Below are 20,202 nucleotides of genomic sequence, written 5' to 3'. Positions count from 1 at the left end.
GAAGAAAAATGGTGGGGGTAGTCCTGGTCTCTTCCACTTGTGTTCTGTGTAGCCTTCTGCAGGTCAGGCTGCTGTTGGTTTTTTTTGTTTGTTTTCTCTGTGTGTGTGTGTGTGTGTGTGTGTGTGTGTCAGAGATTCACTCTTGTTTGAGACGGAGTCTGCGCCCGGGCTGGTGGGCAGTGGTGTGATCTCGGCTCACTGCAACCTGCACTCCCAGATTCAAGCGATTCTCCTGCTTCAGCCTCCCGAGTAACTGGGATGACAGGTGTGCGCTACCCCTCTGGCTAATTTTTGCATTTTTAGTAGAGACGGGGTGTCACCATGTTACCCAGGCAAATCTTGAACTCCTGACCTCGGGTGATCTGCTCGCCTTGGCCTCCTAAAGTGCTGGGATTACAGGCATGAACCACTGCGCCTGGTCAGGTCAGGCTGGTTATTGATCTGCTCCCCTAAAAGACCATGGCATGAGTGTCGTAGGCAGAGAGGGGGCAGGGAGTTGCCAGTGCAAGTCCACTCAAGCAGCTCAGTAGGCCCCTGTGGTGGCCCTGGAGGGCAGCTGGTAGAAGTCAGAAAGACAAATGAGCCCCCGTGACTCTGCTGTGTCCACAGAATTCTCCACTTTGAGAATAGGGCCCAGAAGAGGGGAACTGAAAAGAAAGGCAACATTCTTTTGGGAGAGGAAGGAGGGACAGCTCTGGAGGAGACAGGCACCACCCTGGAGCCTGACCCACCAGCACTGTTGCGGTGGGAGGCTCGGGCCCTTGGGCCAGGGTCCTGTGTGCTGAGAGCCCCCTGCGTGCAAGGGAGACCCCTCTGGGAGGTCAGCTGAGGCCTCGTGGTTGGACTGGTGATGGTTCCCGTAGTCTTCTCTGCCCCCATCCTCTTCTTGGCTCACCCCGTCTCCTGACTGGTTAGAGAAGATTCTCCAGTCTGTCGAGGGTCCAGGCCTGCTGTGTGACTGAAGGTGCTGAGAGCTGCCCTTTCTGGCAGAACGTTTGACCCTCCTGGGGGAATATTTGGGGCTGGGAGCGTTGGGGAGCTTGGGCTGGGCAGTGAGTCAAGGGAGCTCTGGCCTGGGTGACAAGAGTGGCCAGGTCAGCTGCTTCTGACCCTCAGGTCACACCCTGCAGCAGTGGCTTTGCCATCCACAAGACCTTTGGTGACTTTTCAGCGTGTTGGCCTGGGCAGTAGCCCCAAGGGTCAACTGACCCTGACCCCACATACGGGCTGCTGAGGCTGCACTGAGCCTCCCTGGGGTGACAGGTAGGTTCACCACAGAGCCAGGAGCCCCAGATGGGCCACGCCACCACAAGGGCTGCTGCTGGAGGAAGAGCTGGATTCTGAAGGCGGGGGCCTCACGTAGAGGAAGGAAGGGGTGGCCATCCTGGGTTCCTTTTGCCTGCCTGTGGCTGTACCTCCTGGGTCCTCTTGCCGTGGGCTGGGTGCCTTCTTGAGCTCCCCCTCTGCATGTGATAACTTGGGGTGGCCTTTGCAGCTGTGCCAAAGCTGCACCTTGGGGTCCTAGCCCCAGCTGGCCTGCATACTGCTGTGGGCTCACCCCACCTTCCTCCCACAGCCCTGGGCGCTGCCTATGGCACAGCCAAGAGCGGCACCGGCATTGCGGCCATGTCCGTCATGCGGCCAGAGCTGATCATGAAGTCCATCATCCCAGTGGTCATGGCTGGCATCATCGCCATCTACGGGCTGGTGGTGGCAGTCCTCATCGCCAACTCCCTGAATGACGACATCAGCCTCTACAGGTGAGCGCTGGGGTCAGGCCCCTGCATAGGGCTAGAGGGCTGCAGGGCTGCAGGGCCGCAGGGAGCGGGGCGGTTCCCCCGTGGGTGGTGACCCGGACCCCTGTCTCCCTCTGTCTCCCCTGGGTCAGCAGGCTGCTGATGTCAGTCCTCTCTTCTTGCCCCCAGGAGCTTCCTCCAGCTGGGCGCCGGGCTGAACGTGGGCCTCAGCGGCCTGGCAGCCGGCTTTGCCATCGGCATCGTGGGGGACGCTGGTGTGCGGGGCACCGCCCAGCAGCCCCGACTATTCGTGGGCATGATCCTGATTCTCATCTTCGCCGAGGTGCTCAGTCTCTACGGTCTCATCGTCGCCCTCATCCTCTCCACAAAGTAGACCCTCTCCGAGCCCACCAGCCACAGAATATTATGTAAAGACCACCCCTCCTCATTCCAGAACGAACAGCCTGACACATACGCACCGGGCCGCCGCCCCTAGTAGTTGGTCTTGTACATGCGCAGTGTCTTAGTGCCCATCGTCTGTTTTCCTGGCCTTGCCCCCGCCCGCCCCCTGCCGTGGACATCTGGGCCCACTCATCGACCCTCCAGGCTCCCGGCGCCCCACCCCCTAGAGTGCTCTGTGTATGCGGATGATTTAGAGTTGTCATTTCTCTTTACTGGATGTTTATTTATAAAGATCTGGCCTGTTCCCGCGTCTGCGGAGCGGCCCTCGTCTCCCAGCTATCTATAACCTTAGCTAGAGTGTCGCCTTGTGGGTTCCTGTTGCTGAGACTTCCTGGATGGAGCCGCCCTCACCGCCGGCGCGGAGCTGTGTCCAATAAAGTTTTTGGATGTGAAAAAAAAAAAAAAAATGAGCCGGGCGTGGTGGTATATGTCTGTGGTCCTAGCTACCTGGGAAGCTGAGGCAGGAGGATCACCTGAACCTGGGAGGTCAAGACTGCAGTGAGTCATGATTATGTCACTGCCCTCCAGGCTGGGCAACTCAATGAGATCCTTATTTCTCAAAAATAAATAAAAATTAAAGCTCCCTTGGGAGAGAAGGCCAGAGAATTCCCTCTTACTTTATATTTCTTATTGCTTAGCAAATTAACTATGTTGTAAGCAATTGTGTGAAATCCAATGTGGCTTTTTTTGTTTTTTTGTTTTTTAAGACGTAGTCTTGCTCTGTCACCCAGGCTAGAATGCAGTGGCATGATCTCAGCTCACTGCAACCTCTGCCTCCCAGGTTCAAGCAATCCTCCCACCTTAGCCTCCCAAGTAGCTGGGAATACAAGTGCACACCACCACACCTAGCTAATTTTTGTATTTTTAGTAGAGAGAGGGTTTCACCATAATGGCCAGGCTGGTCTCAACTCTTGAACTCAAGTGACCCACCAGCCTCAGCCTCCCAAAGTGCTGGCCACTGGTAAATTGTGACTCTTTCTTTAATGGCCTAGACACTCAAATGTACATCGTAATTAAAATTATGAAATATTTGAATACTCTTACCAAAAACATCTAAATCAGTGGTTTTCAAGTTATGTTCTTTACAAGAGTGAGATGATATTTTGTAAATTTTTACAAAACATCAGGTCCTTGCTTGCTTACTTTGATCAGGGTATCTCTTCTTTACCTATCTTCTGTAGTTGAGTCCACAGTCTTGTGGCTTAAAAATATTTGAAGACTGGCTGGGCGCAGTGGCTCACACCTGTAATCCCAGCAATTTGGGAGACTGGGGCAGGCATATCACCTGAGGTTAGGAGTCCCTGACCAGCCTGGCTAACATGGTAAAACCCCGTCTTTACTAAAACTACAAAGAAAAAAATTAGCCAGGCATGATGGCGTGTGCCTGTAATCCCAGGTACTTGGGAGGCTGAGGCAGAAGAATCACTTGAACCCAGGAGGTAGAGGTTGCAGTGAGCTGAGGTTGCGACGCTGCTCTCCAGCCTGGGCAACAGAGTGAGACTCTGTAAAAAAAAAAAAAAAACAAACCATATATATATATAAATGAAAATACATATATATATGAAAATATATATATATTTGAAGACCAATGAGCTTGATGATCCAGAGAGAGATCTTGGAAGGTTTTCCCCAAGACTAATTTAGGAAGAATAGGAAAGGCAGATTAAATAAGATTAAACTGAAGTGCTGTGTTTACCCTTGCAGTCATCATTTAACTTTTTAATTTACCTCAATTAAGATAAACTCTTGCTGGGTATAGTGACTCAGTCTGTAATCTCGGCACCTTGGGAGGCGCAGGCAGAAGGATTGCTTGAGGCTGGCGTTTGAGACCTCCCTGGGCAATATAGTGAGACCCTGTCTGCAGAAAAAAAATTTTTTTTTTTTTAAAGATAGTCTCCTATCTTCAGGCCAGTGAAATATGGGCTTTAAAAAAACAATTCTTATCTCTTTTCAAGTTGTTTAGCTTTTCTGCTTTTCTTACCAGGTATATGTGACTGCTGAGAGCCGCTTCAGCACCTTGGCAGAGCTTGTACACCATCACTCCACAGTGGCTGATGGGCTGGTGACAACATTACACTACCCAGCACCCAAGTGTAATAAGCCTACGGTCTATGGTGTGTCCCCCATCCACGACAAATGGGAAATGGAACGAACAGATATTACCATGAAGCACAAACTTGGGGGCGGTCAGTATGGAGAGGTTTATGTTGGCGTCTGGAAGAAATACAGCCTTACAGTTGCTGTGAAAACATTGAAGGTGGGTTGCTGAGAATTACAGTTTTCAGGCATCTTTTTCTTTTGTGCTCAATCACTTGGAAATATCGGCATGCTCTTCTTTAACTTTGGAACACTTTCCACCCACTGGTGCCAAGCACATCAGCAAATTGTGATGATTAACCCTAGTGCCATTGCTGACAGTGCAGAGGTAGATTATTCACTGCAATGCAATGAAACCCACATGTGCGAAAGGTCTGTCTCTGGAGGCTGTTGATGTAGATCTTAGTGGGAGGTTAGAAGCAAATTAAAAGTTATGAAAGCGAAATAAGGTCTTTTGCTTCCTGAGATCGACCCCTGCTGGACAGAATTCTTTGTGCCTTATCTGAGAATCATGGGCCTCTTTCTTGTTCTGTCCTTTCTCTCCCTTGTTGTTGTTCCTTCTGTCTCTTTGCAGTTAGATCACTTCTTAACATTCACAGAAATCTTTTTCCTGGTACAACTATATGTCTCCTTTAAACCTCCCAGTATCAAGTTATAAGGTTTTCACTCACTTGATTGTCCCAGACCCTCAGTAACTGTCTCTGGTATATCACTCATAAGGGCTATTCTTTAGCTATAAGTAGTAGTCAGTTCTGTTTCTTAAGCATATTCTGAATGTAAAGCAATATATAAGGCCTTGCTCTCTAAGAAGATTATAATCTAATCAAGAAGATAAGTATGTAAGCAGCTAAGTGCTAGGTCTCCTCATTCAAAGCCTGAGATATCTGGAGAAATAAACTGAGAGAACTGAACTATCCAATACAGGGCTCCTGTGTTTCAGTTGATTATAGGACATGATTGCTGAATTTTGCTTCTCCTGCTAATTTTTACTCCAGGACATTTTTGTTTCTAAGTTGGACTTCTTAAAATAATAATCATTTTGGCTGGGTGTGGTGGCTCACGCCTGTAGTCCCAGCAATTTGGGAAGCCCAGGCGGGCCGATCACCTGGGGTCAGGAGACCATCCTGGCCAACATGGCAAAACCCCGTCTCTACTAAAAATATAGAAAGTAGCCAGGCATGATGGTGCATGCCTGTAATCCCAGCTACTTGGGAGGCTGAGCCAGGAGAATCGCTTGAACCCAGGAGGCGGAGGTTGCAGTGAGATCGTACCACTTCACCCCAGCCTGGGTAACAGAGTGAGACCCTGTCTCAAAAAAATAAATTAAAATAAAAATTATTTCTTGTAATATGCTAAAATATTCAAAAGATACTTCTTTTTACTGTTAAAGCTGAAGCTTTAGGATTGTGAGATGAATCAAATGATTTTAAGTTGGGGGTTTGTCCCTCTCGTTTTCTTCTTTCTTACCTTTCCCTTTTTCCAGGAAGATACCATGGAGGTAGAAGAGTTCCTAAAAGAAGCTGCAGTAATGAAGGAAATCAAGCATCCTAATCTGGTACAACTTTTAGGTGAGGAACCTTGCCTGAACCATAGATATCCTCGAAAAATGCTTGTCCTTTAACTCCTTATCTCCAAATGCTTTTTTTTTTTTTTTTTAAGAGACAGGGTCTCACTCTGTTGTCCAGGCTGCTGTTGAAGTGATTTTCCTGCGTGGGCCTTTCAGTATGTTGGAATTACAGGCATGAGCCACCATGCCCAGCCTTGCCCCGCTCCCCCAGCCCCAAAGCTTTCTTTTCAGTCACCATGGTGGAAGCTGCAGGTTTAAATCCACTTCAATAAGTACTTATTTTAATCAGTAGGTTCCGTGTTTAAAAATGGCCCAAGAAGCAGTGGCTTGATTGATTTTAGTATATAAAACTGCTCAGTTTGTACTAATTGCCCCAGATTCAAAGTTCAGAAGTGTTCAAAATGGTACTGAACCAAAAACTCATGAAATGTTTTTGCAAAATAAAGAGACATTAAAGGACTGTTGAAGCAAATTAAAAACTGTGACCGCACCCATCAGTTTACCTTTACAAGCAGGAAGTGCTGTACTATGTTAGATTGGCTTTTCACTGTTCAGGTTACAAAGCACTCTTTTACTTTTTAAAAATAGGACCAGGTTTTTTTTTTTTTTGATATAGAGTCTTGCTCTGTCACCCTGGCTGGAGTGCAGTGGCATGATCCTGGCTCACTGCAACCTCTGCCTCCCAGGTTCAAGCTATTCTCGTGCCTCAACATGCATCACCACACCCAGCTAATTTTTGTAGTAGAGACAGGGTTTTGCTACGTTGGCCAGTCAAGTCTTGAACTGCTGGTCTCAAGTGATCTGCCTGCCTCAGCCTTCCAAAGTGCTAGGATTACAGGCGTGAACCACTGCACCCGACCTCTTGTTGGTTTTTTATAAGGAATCTGCCATATATCAGTGAATTCCTTGACTATGGAAACAATGAAAATCATTTTACAAAGCAGTATTACAGGTGGGGTTCACATAGTCTTCAGCATGTGCACAATTGCTATTACTTTTGAATAAGTATTGTTAGCCTGCAGTTGAGGAGAATCATGGGCCATGTACGAAAGTCTGGACATGTTAGTTTTCTTGGCCCCTTATAGAATTAATACAAGTACGCTGCTTTTGCTCAAACAGACAAATACTCAGAGGCATATGAATTCCCAGAGAACAGTATGGTGGAAGCAAGGACTCCCATATAAACCAGCTTCTTAATTTTTGCTTATTAATTTCAGAGAATGTGGTGGTAAAAAGAGAAAAGATTACTGCCGAACTAGACCTGAAAAATTGTCAAATTATTATTGACCAAAGTGGTTTGGAGTGTTTGAATGTACACTAACAAAAACAAGCACCATTCTTCAATTTTTAGGTGTCTGTACTTTGGAGCCACCGTTTTACATTGTGACTGAATACATGCCATATGGGAATTTGCTGGATTACCTCCGAGAATGCAACCGAGAAGAGGTGACTGCAGTTGTGCTTCTCTACATGGCCACTCAGATTTCTTCTGCAATGGAGTACTTAGAGAAGAAGAATTTCATCCATAGGTGTGTAAAACTTACCTCTGACTAACCATGAAGCTATCCTGCTTGACATGCAGATAAAAGGAAGAATGTGAGAACCTTCCCAGAAAATTTCGGATGATTCAAGAAAGTAATTTCGTATTTCACAGGGCCCATTATGATGTCACTTCTAACTTGTAAACAAACCTACTGTACTCTGATTAAAGTATTAATAAGGGGCCTTTGCTATTCTCAAAACTGAGAACTCTCTTTGAAAAAAAAAATAATTACAATAGTGATGGGGTCTTGCTATGTTGACCAGTCTGGTCTCAAACTACTGGCCTCAAGTGATCTTCCCATCTTAGCCTTCCAAAGTGCTGGGATTATAGATGTGGGCCACCATACCTGGCCAGAGAGCTCTCTTTATTTTGCCTAGCACTGTATCCAAGATCCTTTTTCACCATCTAGTGGCTGTTTTTTTGTTTTTTCCCTTCTTGAGACAGTCTGGCTCCATCGCCCAGGCTGGAATGCAGTAATGCGATCTTAGCTTACTGCACTCGCTGCCTCCTGGGCTCAAGCCATCCTCCCACCTCAGCCTCCTGAGTAGCTGGGACTATAGGAATGTGCCACCTTGCCTGGCTAAGTGTTTTTTTGTTTGTTTGTTTTTGTAGACAGGGTTTCCCCATGTTGCTCGGGCTGGTCCTGCACTCTTGAGCTCGGGAGATACACCTACCTTGGCTCCCAAAGTGCTAGGATTACAAGCGTGAGCCACCGCACCTGGCCTAGTGGCTGAGTTTTTAAAATAGTTTTCTGCCTTAGTAAATAACTTAAAGTGTTGTAGAAAAGCATCTATGGCTCACCTATCCCAGCATACTTATAAATAGGGACCCATTTTATAACGCCTGCTTTATTCTGCTTCTTGATGAGTGCTCTACAGTGATGTATCATTAGTGGGCTTTCTAAGATGTTAGTGATTGTCAGAAAATACTACCATATTCGTCAGCACTTACTTAACTCTGCCTGTAACACAAAGAACCAAGAATAGAGTGTTCATGACCATTTTCCTCACTGTCTGAATGGAATCACATTAGGGTTCTCTTTCCCACAGAGATCTTGCAGCTCGTAACTGCCTAGTGGGAGAAAACCATGTGGTAAAAGTGGCTGACTTTGGCTTAAGTAGATTGATGACTGGAGACACTTATACTGCTCATGCTGGAGCCAAATTTCCTATTAAGTGGACAGCACCAGAGAGTCTTGCCTACAATACCTTCTCAATTAAATCTGACGTCTGGGGTAAGGTTGAAAGGGACTTTTTTGTGTGTCATTTTATTTTATTTTTTAATGTCTTGATTCTTTAGAGCTTCTCTTACGACGTTCAGTGTCCTCTACCTTTACCAGCCATTCTTCTTCAGTTATTCAGCAAGTATTTGTTAAATACCTCCTAGCTGCCAGGACTGTGCTAAGAACTTTGCATAAACAGAAGTATAGGCCTGGTGTGGTGGCTCTTGTTTGTAATTACAGCACTTTGGGCCGAGATGGGCAGATCACTTGAGGTCAACAGTTCGAGACCAGCCTGGCCAACATGGTGAACTCCCATCCCTACTAACTACAAAAATTAGCCAGGCATGGTGGCACATGCCAGTAATCCCAGCTATTCAGGAGGCTGAAGGCTGAGGCAGGGGAATTGCTTGAGCCAGAGAGGCAGAGGTTGCAGTGAGACAAGACGGCACCATTGCACTCAAGCCTGGGCAATAGAGCGAGACTCTGTCTCAAAAAAAAAAAAAAAAGAGTATAAAGAACAAAGTTTAGGGCCAGGCATGGTGGCTAATGCCTGTCATCCCAGCACTTTGGGAGGCTGAGGCAGGTGGATCACCTGAGGTCGGGAGTTCAAGACCAGCCAGACCAACATGGAAAAACCCCGTCTCTACTAAAAATACAAAATTAGCTGGGTGTGGTGACGCATGCCTGTAATCCCAGCTACTCAGGAGGCTGAGGCAGGAGAATCACTTGAACTCAGAAGGTGGAGGTTGTGGTGAGCCAAGATCACACCATTGTACTGCAGCCTGGGCAACAAGAACAAAACTCTGTCTCAAACTAAAAAGAGAGAAAGTAAGTTAGCTTTAAAAAAGAAGTCCCTGCCTTCAGAGAGCTCACAGTCTAGATCTCCTATTACATTGGAGTGCTGATAATCCTCTCTCTGTAAAGCATCTTATTTCCACATTAGGGTTGGTTTGTTTTTGTTTGTTTGTTTGTTTGTTTTTGAGATGGAGCCTTGCTCTGTTGTCCAGACTGGAGTGCAGTGGCACAATCTTAGCTCACTGCAACCTCCATCTCTCAGGTTGAAGCGATTCTCCTGCCTCAGCCTCCAGAGTTGCTGGGACTACAGGCATGCATCACCATGCCCAGCTCATTTTTGTCATTATAGTAGAGATGAGGTTTCGCCATGTTGGCCAGGCTGGTCTCGAACTCCTGACCTCAAATGATCCACCTGCCTTGGCCTCCTGAAGTGTTGGGATTACAAGCGTGAGCTGTTGCGCCCAGCCTCACATTAGGTTTTATCACTCATTTGCAGAGTACTGTGACACAGAGCTTTGTTTTTTTTTCTAGGGAAGTGTGATGAGGTTTCTATTGGGGGAACCCGCCCCCAGTATTTCATTGTAGATTCTATTTTCCATAAGTGTCAGCTGGCTGAGAAATAGAAAGTGTACAAAGAGAGGAATTTTATAGCCAGGCCTCCAGGGGTGACATCACATATCGGTAGGATGGTGATTCCCACCTGAGCTGCAAAACCAGCAAGTTTTATTAAGGATTTCAAAAGGGGAGGGAGTGAGAGAACAGGGAGTAGGTCACAAGATCACATGCTTCAAAGTGCAAAAAGGAGAACAAAGGTCACATGCTTCTGAGGAAACAGGACAAGGGCAAATCAGAAACTCCTGTTAAGGGTCCAACAAAGATCACAAGGCAAAGGGCAAAGTAGAATTACTGGTAAGGGTCTATGTTCAATGGTGCACGTATTGTCTTTATAAACATCTTAAACAACAGAAAACAGGGTTCAAGAGCAGAGAACTGGTCTGACCTCAAATTTACCAGGGTGGGGTTTTTTCCCACTCTAGTAACCCTGAGGGTACTGCAGGAGACCAGGGCGTATTTCAGTCCTTATCTCAACCGCATAAGACAGATACTTACAGAGTGGCCGTTTATAGACTTCCCCCCAGGAATTCATTCCTTTCCCAGAGTATTAATCCTTGCTAGGAAAAGAGTTTAGCAATATCTTCCCAGCTTGCACGTCCGTTTATAGGCTCTCTGCAAGAAGAAAAATATGACTCTATTCTGCCCGACCCTGCAGGCAGTCAGACCTTATAGTTGTCTTCCCTTGTTCCCTAAAGTCACTGTTACTCTGTTTTTTTGCAGGGTGCACTGATTTCATATTGTTCAAACACACATGTTTTACAATCGGTTTGTACAGTTAACACAATAGTGGTCCTGAGGTGATGTACATCCTCAGCTTACGAAGATAAAGGGATTAAGAGATTATTAAAGACAGGCATAAGAAATTATAAAAGCATTAATTTTGGGAACTGATAAATGTCCATATTAAAATGAAATCTTCACAATTTATGTTCCTCTCCCGCGGCTCCAGCCGGTCCCTCCATTCGGGGTCCCTGACTTCCTGCAACAGGTTTCATCTAGAATTTGTCTTAACTGATCTGGTTTCTACTGCTCTGAGAAGTAATATGACTTGGCTTAGTAGACTGAAGAATCTGGAAATTTGGATTGTGGACCAATAGAAATAGTCATAGGGGCCGGGCGTGGTGGCTCAAGCCTGTAATCCCAGCACTTTGGGAGGCCGAGACGGGTGGATCACGAGGTCAGGAGATCGAGACCATCCTGGCTAACACGGTGAAACCTCGTCTCTACTAAAAAAATATAAAAACTAGCCGGGCGAGGTGGCGGCTGCCTGTGGTCCCAGCTACTTGGGAGGCTGAGGCAGGAGAATGGCGTAAACCCGGAAGGCGGAGCTTGCAGTGAGCTGAGATCCGGCCACTGCACTCCAGTCTGGGCAACAGAGCGAGACTCCGCCTCAAAAAAAAAAAAAAAAAAGAAAGAAATAGTCATAGGATTCTAAGTCACTTTTAACTAGAAATCTCAAACTCAAATAACTGTGACAAAAATCAAATTTTTTTCTGCTCTGAATTTTATCTGATTTTAAATGAATCTGTTTTTATTTTACTCCTCTTATATTAGCTGACTTTAAAACTATTATACTTACTAGATACAATGGTTCTCCCTTATCCTGAGGAGAATACATTCTAAGACCCCCCTTGGATGCCTGAAGCCAAGGATAGTGTCAAGCCCTGGGTATATAATCTTTTTTTGATCTGATAACCAAGAAGTCTTCTCAGTGACTAAGGGATAGGTAGCATCTATGTTGTGGATATATTGAGTAAAAGGATGATTTACGTGTGAGGTGGGAAGGAGAAGCATGGCTTGAGATTTCATCATGCAACTCAGGGCAGCATGCAATTTAAAACTTTAGAATTTATTTCTGGAATTTTCTATTTAATATTTTTGGGCCTTGGATGACTGTGAGTAGCTGAAACTATGGGAAGTGAAACCATGGCATAAGGGGTGACTACTGTATATCAAAAACTTTTCTAAGAGTAGTTGAATTATGCCTCAGACTTCTTAAATGGTCATAGTTTATTTTCTCTCATTATAGTAAAGGAAATCTAAATAAAAATTGGGAAATTTAAATAAAACTGTCTTGAGATCTGCAGCATTCCTGTTGCAAATATTTTAGAAGGACAAGCCGTGCTGTAAGAATTGATGAGTATATTATATATTAATGTTGTTGTAGTAGTGTGTGAACGTTGCCTAAAATTTGAAAGAGAATCACCTGATTATCTAAAATAAATTATAAATCGGAGAAGAAACACTAAGTGCTTATTTTAATTCCTTATGCAGCTTTTGGGGTACTGTTGTGGGAAATTGCTACCTATGGAATGTCACCATATCCAGGTATTGACCTGTCTCAGGTCTATGACCTACTAGAAAAAGGATATCGAATGGAACAGCCTGAGGGATGCCCCCCTAAGGTTTATGAACTTATGAGAGCATGTGAGTATTTTTGCATGTTTTAATTTTGAAGGCATAAGCTAGCAGTTCAGAATAGTTAACAAAATTAGAAACATTTCTCCTCTCAGTGTTGTTAGATTGAATCCAGCCTCATGACATTTAAAGAATTTATCATTGATCAGGCAGTTGTCATATCATATACCATTGAATCTTACTGGAATCCTAAGCATAGTTGTTATGGCCCAAATATTGACCCAGTTTCTCAGAGACATTTGCATATTTAATAAGATAAGAAATTGAGTAGAGATTAAGGTGGGGAGAGCTGTTTTCAACTAGATAAAAATGGTTGCTAAAGACTGTGAAGAATGCATAAAAATAACCTCTGTGATGGATAAACAGAAGCATCCGATTGCTTGCAGATGAAAAAGTAGGAAAGTGAGTAGTGAATTAAATTGCAAGGTTTGTTTGTTTTTGTTGGTGTTATTTTCGAAACAGTCTTGCTTTGTTGCCCAGACTGGGGTGCAGTGACACAATTTCGGCTCACTGAAACCTGTACCTCCTGGGTTCAGGCAATTCTCGTACCTCAGTCCCTGAGTAGCTGGAACCACAGGCACACACACCATGCCCAGCTAATTTTACTTTTTTTTTTTTGAGACGGAGTCTCGCTCTGTTGCCCATGCTGGAGTGCAGTGGTGCAGTCTCTGCAACCTCCGACCCCCGGGTTCAAGCGATTCTCCTGCCTCAGCCTCCCAAGTAGCTGGGATTACAGGCGCCTGCCACCATGCCTGGCTAATTTTTGTATTTTGGATAGAGATGGGGTTTTACCACATTGGCCAGGCTGGTCTCGAACTCCTGACCTCAAGTGATACACCCGCCTTAGCCTCCCAAAGTGCTGGGATTATAGGCGTGAGCCACCATACCCGGCCTAATTTTTGTATTTTTAGTAGAGACAAGGTTTCACCATGTTGACCAGGCTGGTCTCAAACTCCTGGTCTCAAGTAATCTGTCCACCTTAGTCTTCCAAATGCTGGGATTACAGGTTTAGGCCACCGGGCCTGGTCCCAATTGCAGTTGTGTTTAAACGTAAGTCTGTGTTCTTTCCTCATTGAACATTGACGTTCTCTGTTGCACTTTGTCAAAAATGAACTCTTGAGCTCCTCCTTTTTGATATCCTTTTATATTTCTGAATATATACAGTTGATTATTTGTATGGTTAGGCTGAGTTTGAAGACAGGTTTTACTTCTTTTATTTTCAAGTGGAAGAACATTTGCCATTTTCTAAACCACCTCCCTGTTTCTCCTCATCCTTTTAGTAGAGGGAATAGGAGCTGAGGCTAAATTGAAGCCCCAGCCTTAGAAAGTGGGTTCATGGCCAGGTGTGGTGACTCACACCTGTAATTCTAGCAGTTTGGGAGGCCGAAGTGAGCAAATTGCTTGAGCTCAGGAGTTCAAAAGCAACCTGAGCAATGTGGCAAAATCCTGTCTATATAAAAAATACAGTAGTTTGAGATTGCTGTGTGCGCTCATTTTGGCTGGGCGCAGTGGCTCATGCCTGTTATCCCAGCACTTTGGGAGGCTCAGGTGGGTGGATCGCCTGAGGTCAGGAGTTTGAGACCAGCATGGCCAACATGGCGAAACCCCCGTCTCTACTAAAAATATAAAAATTAACCGGACGTGGTGGCATGCATCTGTAGCCCCAGCTACTCTGGAGGCTGAGGCTGGAGAATCACTTGAACCCAGGAGGTAGAGGTTGCAGTGAGCCGAGATTATGCCACTGCACTCCAGCCTGGGTGACAGAGTGAGACTCCGTCTCAAAAAAAAAAAAAAAAGAAATTATCCAGGTGTGGTATTGCACACCCATAGTCCCAGCTACTTGGGGAGCTGAGGCAGGAGGATTGTTTGAACCCAGGAGGTCAAGGCTGCAGTGAGCCGAGATCGTGCCACTGCACTCCAGCTGGGTGACAAAGCAAGACCCTGTGTCAAAGAAAAAGGAAAAAGGAATTTAGAAAGTGGGTTCATTATACCTCTGAGTCTAGAGCTATGTTGCTATCATTGTGAACATGCTGAAACTCTAATAAGTACACATCATGATGCATAGAACTCATTATTAGATATACCACTGGATATTGAACTTCTGCAAGGAGTTTTTAATATTTTCTTCTTCTGTTACACAGGCTGGAAGTGGAGCCCTGCCGATAGGCCCTCTTTTGCTGAAACACACCAAGCTTTTGAAACCATGTTCCATGACTCCAGCATTTCTGAAGGTGAGAATCTGTTGGATTTACTGTTGGTGACTAGTTCTGGGTAGTGGTGGTGGTGGCGATAATGGTAATTACATTTAAAAAATGATCAACTTTTGTAGTTTTGGACTCTGTTTCATGGTATTGAATTAATTTTTGACCTTTATTATTGCTGTGTTGCTTTTTTGCTATTTTCAGTGCATCTTTGTGTCTCAAAAAATTGAAATTATATTTTAATTAGAAATTTATTCAGCCTCCCTATCAGTAACCTTAGTAAGTGTGGTAGCTCTTTAAGCATCAATACTTAGGATGTAGGGAAGAAAAAAGGAAAAAATAAGTATAAAGTACATCTACAAAGCAGAACCAAGTTGTAAAAACAATAACCAGACATTCCATTTCTGGAAATAGATCTTAAGGAAATAATTAAGAATATAAACAAAGATTTAACTACAAGGACATTGCATCAAAGTATAGTTTATAATAGTGAGAAATTATGAACAACTGAAATATCTACTGGACTGTAAATTATTACATCCATATAGCTGAATATTTAAAATGATATTCATTGTGTGTGTGTGTATATATATACACTGTTTTTTTTTGAGACAGAGTCTCACTCGATCACCCAGGCTGGAGTGCAGTGGTGTGATGTCAGCTCACTGCAGTCTCCGTCTCCCAGGTTCAAGCTATTCTCATGCTTCAGCCTCCCGAGTAGCTGGGATTGCAGGCGCCTGCTACCATGCCTGGCTGATTTTTGTATTTTCAGTAGAGATGGGGTTTTGCCATGTCAGCTAGGCTGATCTCGAACTCCTGACCTTAAGTGATACACCCACCTCTGCCTCCCAAAGTGCTGGGATTACAGATGTGAGCCACGGCTCCCGGCCTTCTTGGATATATTGACATGGAAAGGAGTTAAAGGTTAACTTAGTAAACGAGGATATCCAGATGTCCAATAACCGTGCTCAATATTACTCATCTTAGAGAAATACAAAATAAAACCACAGTGAGATACCAATCCACGGCCTACCAGAAAGGCTTAAATTAAAATCAGGCTGGACTGGCACAGTGGCTCACGCCTGTAATCGCAGCACTTTGGGAGGCCTAGGTGGATGGATCACTTGAGGTCAGCAGTTGGAGACCAGCCTAGCCAACATGGTGAAACCCCATCTCTACTAAAAATACAAAGAATAACTGGGTGTGGTGGCGGGCTTCTGTAATCCCAGCTATTCAGGAGGCTGAGGCAGGAGAATCATTTGAACCTGGGAGGCAGAAGTTGCAATGAGCCGAGATCACGCCATTGCACTCCAGCCTGGGCAACAGGGTGAGACTCCATCTCCAAAAAAAAAAAAAAATCAAGCCAAAAATAATAACATCAAATTTTAGCAAGCATGCAGAGTAACCACAGCTTTCATGTGAAATAGTATTGCCATTGGGGGACAGGTTGGCAGGGCCTAATAAACCTGAATGCACATATACCCTGTGATCCACCAGTTCTCCTACATTGTGCCGATCAGACGTGCATAACATTGTGAACCAAAAGACACATAGCAGGATGATGCTAGCAACGTATTCATAGTAACTCCAAAGTGGAAACAACCTAAACATCCATCAAGAGGAGAATGGGCGGATTTTGGTATATTCACACATTGACATGTTACACAGCAATGAGAACCCCTGCCACATATAGCAGCGTGGACGAATCTACAGAGACGGTACTGGGCGAAAGAAGCCAGACAAAAGAGTACATACTTTATGATTCCGTGTATGTATTTTAGTACTCTACTTGCCAGTTATTTCTCAGTTGTGTGCCTTTTCTGAAAAGAACTCCCTTTTTCTGTTACGAAATTGTACTTTTTATCGGTCCTCTTATCTTCATCACAGAGGTAGCTGAGGAGCTTGGGAGAGCCGCCTCCTCGTCATCTGTTGTTCCGTACCTGCCCCGGCTACCTATACTTCCTTCCAAGACTCGGACACTGAAGAAACAGGTGGAGAACAAGGAGAACATTGAAGGGGCACAGGATGCCACAGAAAATTCTGCTTCCAGTTTAACACCAGGTATGGGTCCCTCGGCAGGTAGAATCAAAATAGAAACTGCTTTGTTGAAAGAAGCAGGGAGTATGAGGCTTTTATGTACACTTTCACGCCCGTCTTCCCAGAGGGAAGCATAGTGGCTCTTTTACCTACCCATGAAGCCCTTGGCTCCACATTGCCCTTGTTGGTTGTCCTGGTCTATCCATCCAACATACAACTCTGGCTCCAGTTTCATCTCCTTAACCCTGGGTTCCCAAGTAGGTATCATCTTTATGGTTCCATCAAAAACTTTGCTGAACCTGATAGAGGAGAAGAGGTTGTGCGATGGTTTTTAAAGAAAGGATGAGTGTTGAGGCAATAACTGGCAGGTTATCTCCTCCCTGGCTTTTTTTTTCTTTTATTTTGAGATGGAGTCTCACTCTGTCACCCAGGCTGGAGTGCAGTGGCACAATCTTGGCTCATTGCAAGCTCCGCCTCCTGGGTTCACGCCATTCTCCTGCCTCAGCCTCCCGAGTAGCTAGGACTACAGGTGCCTGCCACCATGCCTGGCTAATTTTTTGTATTTTTAGTAGAGACGGGGTTTCACCGTGTTAGCCAGGATGGTCTTGATCTCTTGACCTCCTGGTCCTCCTGCCTCAGCCTCCTAAAGTGCTGGGATTACCCGCGTGAGCCACCGTGCCCGGCCCCCTGTCTCCCCCAATTTTTAAAACTCACATCACATTTGGAACACCAGTCACTGTGAAATGATAATGTATTTATTATTTATCTCTGAGTCCTGCCAACACCTGACACTTGATAAATGCTGGCAAAACTCTTATAATGCTGCCTCGGTAATTCAAATGTAATAGATTCACTTCTTGTCTTTTAAGTTACTGATTGGCCATTTCTCATCAGGGTTTATCAGAGGTGCACAGGCCTCCAGTGGATCCCCAGCACTGCCTCGAAAGCAAAGAGACAAGTCACCCAGCAGCCTCTTGGAAGATGCCAAAGAGACATGCTTCACCAGGGATAGGAAGGGGGGCTTCTTCAGCTCCTTCATGAAAAAGAGAAATGCTCCCACACCCCCCAAACGCAGCAGCTCCTTCCGAGAAATGGAGAATCAGCCCCATAAGAAATATGAACTCACGGGTAACTTCTCATCTGTTGCTTCTCTACAGCATGCTGATGGGTTCTCTTTCACTCCTGCCCAGCAAGAGGCGAATCTGGTGCCACCCAAGTGCTATGGGGGGAGCTTTGCACAGAGGAACCTCTGTAATGACGACGGTGGTGGGGGTGGGGGCAGTGGCACTGCTGGGGGTGGGTGGTCTGGCATCACAGGCTTCTTTACACCACGCTTAATCAAAAAGACACTGGGCTTACGAGCAGGTAAACCCACAGCCAGTGATGACACTTCCAAGCCTTTTCCAAGGTCAAACTCTACATCTTCCATGTCCTTAGGGCTTCCAGAGCAGGATAGGATGGCAATGACCCTTCCCAGGAACTGCCAGAGGTCCAAACTCCAGTTGGAAAGGACAGTGTCCACCTCTTCTCAGCCAGAAGAGACTGTGGACAGGGCCAATGACATGCTTCCAAAAAAATCAGAGGAAGGTGCTGCTCCAAGCAGGGAGAGACCAAAAGCCAAGTTATTGCCCAGAGGAGCCACAGCTCTTCCTCTCAGAACGCCCTCTGGGGATCTAGCCATTACAGAGAAGGACCCTCCAGGGGTGGGAGTGGCTGGAGTGGCAGCTGCCCCCAAGGGCAAAGAGAAGAATGGTGGGACACGACTTGGGATGGCTGGAGTTCTAGAGGATGGAGAGCAGCCAGGCTGGCCTTCTCCAGCCAAGGCTGCCCCCGTCCTCCCAACCACTCATAACCACAAAGTGCCAGTCCTTATCTCACCCACTCTGAAACACACTCCAGCTGACGTGCAGCTCATTGGCACAGACTCTCAGGGGAATAAATTCAAGCTCTTATCTGAGCATCAGGTCACATCCTCTGGAGACAAGGACCGACCCCGACGGGTAAAACCAAAGTGTGCCCCACCCCCACCACCAGTGATGAGACTACTGCAGCATCCGTCCATCTGCTCAGACCCTACAGAAGAGCCGACTGCCCCAACTGCAGGACAGTCCACGTCAGAAACACAGGAAGGAGGAAAGAAGGCAGCTCTGGGCGCAGTGCCCGTCAGTGGGAAAGCTGGGAGGCCAGTGATGCCTCCACCTCAAGTGCCTCTGCCCACATCTTCCATCTCGCCAGCCAAAATGGCCAACGGCACAGCAGGTACTAAAGTGGCTCTGAGAAAAACCAAACAGGCCACTGAGAAGATCTCAGCAGACAAAATCAGCAAAGAGGCCCTGCTGGAATGTGCTGACCTACTGTCCAGTGCGATCACGGAACCTGTGCCCAACAGCCAGCTGGTAGACACTGGACACCAGCTGCTCGACTACTGCTCAGGCTATGTGGACTGCATCCCTCAAACTCGCAACAAATTTGCCTTCCGAGAGGCTGTGAGCAAACTGGAACTAAGTCTTCAGGAGCTACAGGTGTCTTCAGCAGCTGCTGGTGTACCCGGGGCAAACCCTGTCCTTAATAACTTATTGTCATGTGTACAGGAAATCAGTGATGTGGTGCAGAGGTAGCCACTGTTAGCCTGGTGGGAAAATGCACACATTTCTGAGGGGAGAGGGAAAGGGACTTGTTTTCCTGTGTTCTTGTTTTCAGAAAATGAAAGACTCATACTTGAGTGTGTTTATGTGAAGTACCTCAGATCCCTGAGTTCTCACGTTTACAGTTTCATCTCAAAAATAAGAAGCAAACCACATAAGTATAGGAGAGGTAAGTTAAGTGGGGCGAGGCAGTAGTGGACAGAGTTGGAAACTGCACTGGAAAATAGGGAACATCTGTATGTCCTAAGGAAGGCAATGCAGCCCATCCCTACCTGGGGTGCTGGGAGGTGCTAGGCAGGGCTGCTCTCAGCAAGACCGCAGCAGCTGTGCCCAGACCTGGGGCTCTGGTAGGTACTTATGGTGATTATGCTCCAGTTTACCTAATGAATTTGGTGGGACAGAAGAAAGGAAAGCTGGGAATATACCCAGAGAAATTTTTGTTCAGGGCTGTTGGAAGCAGATGTTAGCCTTGCTTGCTTCCACAAGGCTATTGCTGCTGTGATAAGAACTGCAAATCAGAGTGCTACAACACAAAACTGGGAAATGTGGCCCTATGTGAATGCCTCTGTCCTGTTTTCCGCTGGTGTATTAGTGCAGGAAGTAAAGAATGCTGGAAAGTTGAAGCAGGGGATTGAAAACCTTCTGAAATCTTACACAGATTATCAGAAGTCACTTCTCCCAGTCTGGTACATTATTTCATAATGGACCAGAATCGGCTTCCTGCTTGGTGGCGGCCATCTGTAAACCATAAGTACAGGGTCTCCCTCGTGGTTCTTCTCTGTCTTTTGCTGGGCAGGCTGTCTTCCTTTATTCCTGGTAGCATTCAGAGCATTAACCAGTGTTGGTTTTGAAAATAGTAGCCCC

General features: G+C 45.9%; 2 protein-coding genes across 2 annotated transcripts; both read left to right on the top strand.

Annotated features, from left to right (window-relative positions):
* The first annotated feature begins 1,378 nt into the window (after positions 1–1,378).
* On the top strand, positions 1,379–2,605 carry ATP6V0C (ATPase, H+ transporting, lysosomal 16kDa, V0 subunit c). Its single transcript, XM_011962400.1, has 2 exons — positions 1,379–1,760; positions 1,926–2,605. Exons 1-2 carry the CDS (start codon positions 1,627–1,629, stop codon positions 2,128–2,130), a joined length of 339 nt encoding a protein of 112 aa, XP_011817790.1. The 5' UTR covers positions 1,379–1,626; the 3' UTR covers positions 2,131–2,605.
* LOC105526458 (Abelson tyrosine-protein kinase 2) lies at positions 2,248–20,083 on the top strand. Its single transcript, XM_011962460.1, has 10 exons — positions 2,248–2,271; positions 4,183–4,455; positions 5,779–5,863; positions 7,214–7,391; positions 8,455–8,639; positions 12,312–12,464; positions 14,597–14,686; positions 16,544–16,717; positions 17,588–17,821; positions 18,131–20,083. Exons 1-10 carry the CDS (start codon positions 2,248–2,250, stop codon positions 19,309–19,311), a joined length of 2,577 nt encoding a protein of 858 aa, XP_011817850.1. The 3' UTR covers positions 19,312–20,083.
* The last annotated feature ends 119 nt before the right edge of the window (positions 20,084–20,202 follow it).

The sequence above is a fragment of the Colobus angolensis genome, unplaced genomic scaffold, assembly GCF_000951035.1.
Source record: "Colobus angolensis palliatus isolate OR3802 unplaced genomic scaffold, Cang.pa_1.0 Scaffold59, whole genome shotgun sequence".
Lineage (NCBI taxonomy): Eukaryota > Metazoa > Chordata > Mammalia > Primates > Cercopithecidae > Colobus > Colobus angolensis.
The sequence above is the reverse complement of the archived record's forward strand: the minus strand, read 5'-3'. Positions and strand labels throughout refer to the sequence as shown.